This window comes from Abramis brama (genome assembly GCF_963993115.1).
Source record: "Abramis brama genome assembly, chromosome: 24".
Taxonomy (NCBI): domain Eukaryota; kingdom Metazoa; phylum Chordata; class Actinopteri; order Cypriniformes; family Leuciscidae; genus Abramis; species Abramis brama.
In genome coordinates, this window is record NC_139986.1 from 29555347 (window position 1) to 29564485 (window position 9139).

At 38.9% G+C, this 9139-nt stretch overlaps 1 protein-coding gene across 1 annotated transcript; it reads left to right on the forward strand.

The window, feature by feature from the left end:
* The first annotated feature begins 933 nt into the window (after positions 1–933).
* On the forward strand, positions 934–6985 carry LOC311075511 (uncharacterized protein). Its single transcript, XM_084103006.1, has 7 exons — positions 934–1158; positions 3158–3213; positions 3642–3835; positions 3939–4093; positions 4203–4621; positions 4713–4921; positions 5034–6985. The coding sequence occupies exons 1-7, from the start codon at positions 1040–1042 to the stop codon at positions 5229–5231; spliced, it is 1350 nt and encodes a 449-aa protein (XP_083959132.1). The 5' UTR covers positions 934–1039; the 3' UTR covers positions 5232–6985.
* The last annotated feature ends 2154 nt before the right edge of the window (positions 6986–9139 follow it).

Sequence of the window (9139 nt, forward strand, 5' to 3'; positions counted from 1 at the left end):
TTTATTGTAGGCCTATAAATAGATAATGCATCATTTGCATATTTAAACATAACATTTTAGATAACTTGTAGGCTTTTTTTGTGCAATTCTCAATGTAATCAATCAACTTAGGGAAGTATGGTGATATCAGGGTTGTTGTTGTTTTTTTACCATATTTACTGTCTTGCCTTAAAGCTGTAGTCTACGATGTTGAAAATCGGTTGGGAAGTTTTAAAAAACTCATCCCGCCCCTCCACACACACCCCCCTCCCCCTCATAAGCATGTTGTCAGACTGATAAAAAGCTATTTATGTAACACCTCACACCATAAAAGTATAAATAAATGCTTACCTGCTCAACAAAAAGTCAGCCGTGTCAGCGTCGTTTTTTTCGGTTTGTTTTTTCTCCATTGCTGAGCTGATGCTACTTTGCTAGCTACCATAGACTGTCAGCTGCTTGCCCGCGAAATTTCATGTCGCAGGAGGGGGGCGGGGTGGGGCGCGGTGGGGTGGAGACGCGAGCGTCAAGTGGAGCGGGGGATTGGATGAGAGCAGTTGACCAATGTAAGCTGTCCGGCCGGACAGCTTACATTGGTCAACTTCTCTGCAGCTGTACACCCAATAGAGTGAATGGATTTTTTTCATTCTTTTTTCTCTTCATATTGTTAGGATTGTACTGTAGAACCATAACCAGCATCTAAACGAGGTTATTAATAATGAACAATCTTTGAAATCGTAGACCATAGCTTTAAAAGGACAAAACAAAAGGTTGATTTCTAGTGAGAGTCGGCATGGGCCTCGCCTCCCTCTTCCTCTCCTGCCTTACCCTGTCACACACACTCTCCTCCCTCTATATGCAAGCTGCATTTTTCAAAAAGATTGTGAGGCAGACTTGAGCTGGAAGAGGAGGGGTTCATGACCCTCTTTAAAAACGGACGCACGCAAGAACTCGTCCAGAGCTTTACATCATCAAGCAATGACAGGTTGGGTGATGGCTGTTGTGGAGGCTGCAAAGAAATTAATACATGTCTAATTAATAAATGTCTAACGTTAATTAAGACATGTCTAACGTTAATGTTAATGTTAAAGTTATCTATACCATACAGTTAATTTTGATTATGCATCTTGAAAAAGCAAGCGAATTTCCCTATGATCGATCGAGAAGTCACACTGCAGGACCGTGAGTAAAATCTTATATACTTCCAGAATTCTGTCTGAGGAAAGCTATTTTGATCGCTATGGTACTTACTCTTTAGTCGGCTGTCATGGTGAGCATGTCAAACTAACGATCCAAGACTGCAAATTTTAGCCTAGTATCAGAGGAATCTTTTACGATTTGCAAAATTTGTCTCAGACGGCCAAATTCGTACAGTGTGAACCCAGCTTTTAAACGGAAATACTATGTTGAAATTTCTGATTTGAGCATCTCTGTAGTCTATAATCACCTCTCACTGTGTGACCCTGTTGAAGATTGCGTTCAGGAAAACACGGAATATGTAGCCTAATGTGTGAAACCTTATTTAATTGACTTTAAACACACGGTGTAGGCTATATAGTAGGCTAGACTATCCAATAAGATACACCTGCTAAACTAAAACACATTGGGACTTTACTTAAACATAATGCTTTGTGCACACTGTATATTATAACTCCTAAACCAATCACAGAAATCTTTCTTCATTTTTACATTTTCAAAAAATATAATTCCGTCTGATTTATAAGCTGTTTTTCTATTATAAATAAATATAAAAAACCCACAAGATCAAACATTTCTGGTATTATTATCATTGTCGGACATTTCTCGAGGCGGTTTTAATTCAGTTCAATTCACATTTTTAATATAGCGCTTTTCACCGCTGTACGTGAATTCATTTAACATTTAGAAAAAATTTGCAGGTTAACATTAAAGGAACACTCCATTTTTTTGGAAATAGGCTCGTTTTCTGCTCTTTTTTTTAAATGTGGCTTTTTACGTGTTTAGAGATATGGTGTCACGCGTGAAGGTGGGCGTGGTCAGTCGTACAGGGACACATATAGAGCTGGTAAGTCCCGCCCATCCGTAAAACCCCAAGTGGACCGTTGAAAAATCGTCAATGCAAGTGAATGTGAGAAAATAATTATTTTCTGGTCCTGTTTGAATTGTGCCATGAATGTGAACATATGTTGTCTATGAATTTTTAATGTAATTTTTAATGTTATGAGTTTGACAGTATATTGTATGATTCTTTGGCTAGCAGTTGTGGAAAAGACATAACGAGAAAGACTACATGTGTCGCCTATGTGACTTCACCCCATAACACATTTCCCTCCACTTGTCAAATCACGGTGCTAATGCTGCAATAATCTATGGAGACAGATCGAGATGCCTGTGTGTTTTGTACCCAAATGTAACCATGTATTGCGGGATCCGTGTGCTAGTGGTGGTGACGTATATCAAACGCGTCGAAAGCAGAAGAGTTGTAGTCCACAAAGTGCTCTCACACAAAGTCTAACCGTATCAAACTTCTACCCGCTAAATTGTAGCATTCTTTACACGAAAAATTATATTAAAAATTCACAGATAACATATGTTCACATTCATGGCAAAATTCAAACGGGACCAGAAAATAATTATTTTCTCACATTCACTTGCATTGATGATTTTTCAACCTAGAGGTCCCGTGGGGTTTGTGGAAGGGGCGGGACTTACCAGCTCTATGTGAAGGTGAAGGGAAAAATAAAAACAACACGTTCTGTTGGTAACCTCAGTCTGTGTTGTGTCAGTTATTGAGACAAATTTACATATCCGATCAGTGAACATGCATGATTGACCAGGTGTAAACAGGACCTGAAAACAAACAAATTAAAGGATTTTAACAAATGTAAAACTAATAATTTTTTTAAAACATCCTGCTCAATTTTGTTCATTTAATGGTAATAAATTAGATCAAAAAGTCACATGAAACAAAAATGAATTCAAGTGTATCCAAACATTAAACAAGGCCAGAGAAAAATGTTTGTGAAAGAATAGTTTGTGAACAATAAAATGTGTTCTGTGAAATGCTGCAGCAGCTGCTCCTATAGTTTGGGTTGGGGTGCACTGGACTTCTAAGACCACTGCATGTGCTGTGACACATAACAGACATTTCCATCATGTGATGTCTCATAAGCAATATATTGTCTTTCTTTTGTGCTTCTAGCGACTCTAGCAAGTTTCACCAGTGGACATTCTGTAAAAACAAGACTGATGACTCAGGTGAGAGAGTTTAAATTTCAAACCATGTACAAAATGTATTAATTCCAGCTTTTGCTTGAAATATCAATTATTCTATGAAGTTTTAATTGCAAGTGCTGAACACAACAGAACAAAGTTCTAAGGGTCATGTAACCCTATTTTAGTAAATGCAACAGAAAGTATAGGCCTACATTTACATATCGTTGGTATGCACTAGCACTTATGATATAATATATTTTAATTGACAGCATTTATGAAACTATACATTAATGTGAACGTACAACAATATCAAATATGCATCATTAATTGTTATGCATGTCCAGTTTGAGCATAATTGTAACATTATATTATTAGCTTTTTGAAGTAAAAATACAAAAAAAACTTTTACTTGTTAAGTGTTGCTAACCTAAAAATATTAACCAAAGGACTAACTATGTCTTGTACCTCAGACTTTGTCAACAGTGATTCCACAAGCACTCCTGAGTTCATCCTGGAGATTCTTCCGTTTGCGCAGCGAACGGCTCTCCTCTATCGCATGGCTTACCTGTGTCTGGGTACTGACCCAGAGCTGGAGCGTCTGATCAGAAAACGAGCTCTCGAAACACAACTGCTGTTCGGATCCACTGAGGCTTTTCTGCTGAAGGTATTCCCATGTTCATTTTCCAACAGCTTCATTAAATCCAGACTTCGGTTCATAATACAAACAGTGAAATGTCCCTTCTTCTCTCTTATTTCTGTCTTTACAGTGTGTAGGAACCAGCAAAAACCTTGTCAAATCACTGCTGCCCAATCTGAAGGTGGCTGCGGAGAAAAACAAACCACATTTAGCACTGAAATTCCTAGAAAAGGCCAAAGGATGGATCGATGACATCATAACGGATGTTGAAGATATTGTGAAGAGGTGAGAATATGAATTTGAAGACATTATCAAATTAAATACTTGCATAATGTTCAAAAACCATAACTGATTATTAAAATAAAATATTTTGAAATATCTGATGCACATCCAGGTATGATAAACATAACAGTGATGTAGCCGCATTGACCAGTGACATCATCAGTGGAAGGAAAGAAACCGAGGAGAAGCTCCAGCAACAACCCAGTGAGATGAAGGAACTTCAGAAGATTATTGATGGTCTGGAAGCAGACCTTCTTTACATCAGTAAAGAGATAGAAGACTATAAGAAAGAGATTGGCAAGATAAAGTCAGAGATAAATGAATGTAAGAGCCGCAGAAAGGAAGAAAATATTATTAGCTCCTTTTGGAAAACGATTACCTTCAATACAGAGAAAGATAAGATCATGGCTCTTGATGCTGATATAAACAAGACCACTGAAGCACAGGATCGTCTGAAAGAGCAAGAGTGGGGCATCCAGAACGAGCTGATGGTCCATCAGCTGAAGATGGACAAATTAAAAATTGAAAACGGTGAGACTCTACATGTTTTCTTGTTAATGCTTAAACCTCATGTGTATTTTAGGCTTTACTCATCTGTTTACTTCTGTAACGGACATCACAGGTCAGATGCCCAGCGTCACACACCTTGATAAAGCCCAGAAGTGTCTGTCTCGAATCCAACAAACTCTGGTTCAGCTTCAGAAGTTCTGTGAGAAAGTGGATTCTTTGCTGGACATACTGAAGAAAAAGACCTTTGCTGGGGAGATTTGGATTGATGATCTTGACGATATGAAGGAAGAGTTCCTGGAGTCCATAGATGAAGCTCAAGAGGTAAACAACGATGATGATGATGATGATGATGATGTTTCTAAAGATCTGCTGTTGTGAGACGATCGACCTCTGCTTGACCTCTGACCTCTGATGTTAAAATTAATTTGAACAGGAATGGACAAAGTTTGGCATCAACTCCATGAAGGCCTACAAGATCTTCAGCGTTCAGGCGAATCAGGCCTACAGGTTCCTGGAGATCAGTCCTTCATCTCTGTCTATAGAAGAGAGGCAGAAAGAGCTTGATAGCGTGAAAGAGAAACTAGAGAATATAAGACCAAATACTGTCAGTCCTGCAGCCATTATGCCATGAGATCTACAAAGAAATTTTGGTCAGATTTGAAAATGTTTATCCAATCTTATTTTGTAAGTGTCTTTTCTTTCAGTTTTAAATATGTTTTCTTTGGATTGTTTGACTACTCTTCTTCTTCTTCTTCTTCTTCTAGCTTGTATCCACTAGCGTAGCCCTACTGCCATCTTCCGGACTTATTTTCCTGTCATGTCCATTTACATCATATAGTTCTTATTCGATCTACGTCATCAATGTTCGCGGCGGCCATGTTGTTGACATAGAAACCACGGCAACTGTCAGTCTGTCAATTGACAAGCGAGGCAGCGTCGGTATTATCGCTGTATTTTTTTTAAAACAGCGCAATGGTGTGTTGTGTAATACACGGCTGTTCTAACAACAGACAACGACATTAAGATATAACACAGCTAATGCAACCCCGTGCTGGTATGCTAATGTTAGTTAGCAATCATCGTCAGGTTATGCAAGTAAGTTAACGTTAAGCATCACATCAAAAAAACAGTTACATACCTCTGCGTTCACGACAATGTTTGACGATGTTGTTGGTGGAACAAAATTAAGAAGGTTGCCGACTTTGCCAGAGATGAAGTAAGTTAGTTATATGACTCAAGTGACTTGAAGGCCTTCAGCTCCTGCGAAGTGTATGCGGATACTGTATGAACGAGATAGTTATAAATATCCGGATAAGTTACGGCTGGCAATAAGGACGGATCTTTACTTAAGGCTATTGGGTCTATTTGATATGGGTCCACTCCAATCAAGCTTATCTTCTCTTGATACCTACGAGATGAAGCCATTAGGCTAACGTACTGCTCCCCTCAACTCAAATCTGCGTGCGGCTAGGTGGTGCAGGATGTCATGTCAACAATATGGCTGCGGTTATCTACTTCAGGTGTTTGCGAATAAGGCCTATTCTTCTCATCAGACCTGTTCTTGTTAAAAAATTTAAAAAACTTCCTCTGCTTTGTTCATTCTCCCCTCTTTCCAGTATTTCTTTCATTCCTGTCCCGGTTTTTCAGACTTTTCCTAATTCATCATCTTTTTCCTTTTTCCTTCATAGTGTCTGCAACTCAACAACATGCTCTATAGTTTCTGCAACCTGACAATAGCTACTGTACAAAAAACGTTTCATTCTGTTGTGGGAGGTGTTTGTTTTTATCCGTGAAGAAGACCGGATTGGTTACTGCAGTCTGATTGGTGCCACGCCCTGATTGGTCAGCTGACTCCTGGTCGTTCATTAAAGGTGCAGTGTGTATTTTTTAGCGGCATCTAGTGGTGAGATTTGCGAATTGCAAACAGACAGTCACTCACGGCTTATCCCTCAATTTGCAAACTTGAAGGAGAAGGTACGGTGGCCGCAGAGAGTAGCAAGTCAAGCAATGGCAGACATCCCAAGTCTCCCGGAATGATAGCGGCTCCCTGATGCCCGCAAATGAGTTAAAATCTCCCGGTATCTAGAGCGAGCGAGCAAGAGCGCGCATGGGAGACAGAGACTGTGTTCCAAAAACCGTGAAGCGTGCGCACGGCAGAGAGAGAGAGGGAGCGAGAGACCTTGTGTGTGTGTGCTAGTGGGCGTGTGTGGCACTGTGTGCCTCATGAAGCGCATGTAGTAAGATAGAGAACATCCGATTGGCCTGTTTCGGTAAATCAACCAATCAATTGTCAGTGTGGGTGGGCTTTTATCTCTTCTCCAGAACCGAATTAATCAGTTCAGTGTGTCTAGACACAGGAGCGCCATGGCAGAGGGAGAGTGCCCCAAAAAATGAAAATATAAGACACATTTTACGCCAGACTACACAAAAGTATACCCCTGTCTTATAAGAGCAAAACATAATGATAGTCGGGATACCTCCCTGAAATGACTTTTTGCAGGTTGGGATGTCTGCAATGGGGTTTCTTTATATTATATTTTTTATAATATTAAATTATATTTACTTAATTGTTCAGTAAAACCACATGTTATTGCGATTGTTATTTATAATTATTTTATTCAGTGACTTTACCATAGCTTGTTTCCATGCTAGTTAGTATAAGATAAGAGCTATGGATAAGAGCATCAAAGCAGCTAGGTAAGGGGAAATAGCTAACGTTACGATGTCCGAGGCGTCATTCAGACAGCATGTTTTTAAAAAGCCATAGTCAGGTGAGGATCAAGGGTCTTAATATGTAATATAATAATACTAATCTGCTGATTGTCTCACGAACGTAACTAGCACATTTCTCCCACATAGCAAACCCACAACACAGCGAGGAAGAAGAACCACATGAAACTATCCAACTACAATTTTTTTCTAACAGGGTAGTAAAAGTTTAGCTGGTTAATATGAGCTGTTATGCTGTAGGCAAACGTTAGTGTTTTACGGTCAATAGTACTAATCAGCTGATTGTCTCACGAAGTGTGTGTCAGCACATTTATCCACACATAGCAAAGCCATAACACAGCGAGGGAGAAGAACTAAGTTACATGAAACTTCTAACTACATATTTTACACCACTGACAAGGGAAAAGTCACTTCTCACTGTGTCTATGGCTAGCTTCTAGGTAATGCTAACATTATGAAACAACAGTTTTCATTTGCATTGTTAAAGTTGGAATACCTTACCTGTCCAGCAGAAAACAGGCAACTTCGACGTCGCTTTGAAAGCCTTTTTCCCTCATAAGATCCATCAAGCTGCATTTGAAAATGTGGTTAAAAAGGAGTCAGGTCTGTAATCATTAAATACTCTTGTTCTGTCAAGGTTTTATAATTATGGGGAATTGATTTTGTAGTATTATGTGATTTTATAGGATGTATATTGAGATTTTTTGGTAGTAATATTGCTGTATTTATTGTTAATTGATAGACGTATATTTTTCTCTTGTGGGATTTTATATTGTATGTAATGTGATTTGGTATTTTCTTTGGTATTTTTGGTATTTATCGTGAATCAAAGATGCTGCTTCTCTTTGGCGAATCCGCTTTCCCTCACAGACAATTAGTGTTTTGCAATGTTCCTACTCAACCAATCAATTAATGCAAATTGGGTGTATGAAATAGCGCAGACGCAGTGCATGCGCACAATTGTAAAATAATAATAATAATTTCGGGATCTTCGAGGGCCCCTCACACGCCCTATGAACTCTGTCACCCTTTCCCTCCGCTTATGAAGCCCCTGTTTATGTGTGTGTTAATTAAAGTGTGATTGTACCTGTGTGTCAACTATTTTTGAGAAATAAATGTATTTGGTTCAGATTCCTAAAAATTTGGGGTTGAGGCTTAATGACCATGTGAAAATGTGGGTCCCACAGCCAAACCAGTTGAGAACCACTGGTATACATCAATATTAGTCTGATTTTTCCCCAGTGGAAGCATGTGTGACCGCTGGTGACCAATAATACATTCTTTTCTATTTAACCGTTTGTTCAGAGTTTACAGTGTATGTTGAAGAGGTCTGTGTGGAACAGGACAGGGATTGAGCGGTAAAGAGCCTTATAGAGGGATTCCAGTCTTAAATTCACCATGGCAACAACAACTCTACAACAACTTTTTAACTAATAGAACATTCTCTGTATGTATTAGAAATTGTACTTCCTCAGCAGCACATCTTTCCTGTGGTGTACCACAGGGATCTATTTTAGCTCCGATATTATTCTCTTTATATCTGTTACCATTGGGTTCTATCTTTTCTAAACACGGAGTATCATTTCATTTATACGCCGACAATACCCAATTGTATTTCCCATTTAAACAAAATAATTCAAGCTCTTTAGAAGTCCTGCTTGCATGTTTTCAGGAAGTGAAGCTATGGCTGGCACAACATTTTTTGGCTCTAAATTAGAACAAAACTGAAGTAATATTGTTTGTACCAAGTGATCGTCATGACTCCGGTATTCTAGATCTTGATGAGTTAAATCCTCATGTTACTTCATC

Excerpts from the sequence above, each read along its gene's own strand:
- LOC311075511 (XM_084103006.1), top strand. The coding sequence starts at position 1,040 with ATGTCTAACGTTAATGTTAATGTTAAAGTTATCTATACCATACAGTTA. Across the intron at positions 4,094-4,202 it reads GTTGAAGATATTGTGAAGAG|GTATGATAAACATAACAGTG; the intron begins GTGAGAATATGA and ends ATGCACATCCAG. Across the intron at positions 4,622-4,712 it reads CAAATTAAAAATTGAAAACG|GTCAGATGCCCAGCGTCACA; the intron begins GTGAGACTCTAC and ends CGGACATCACAG.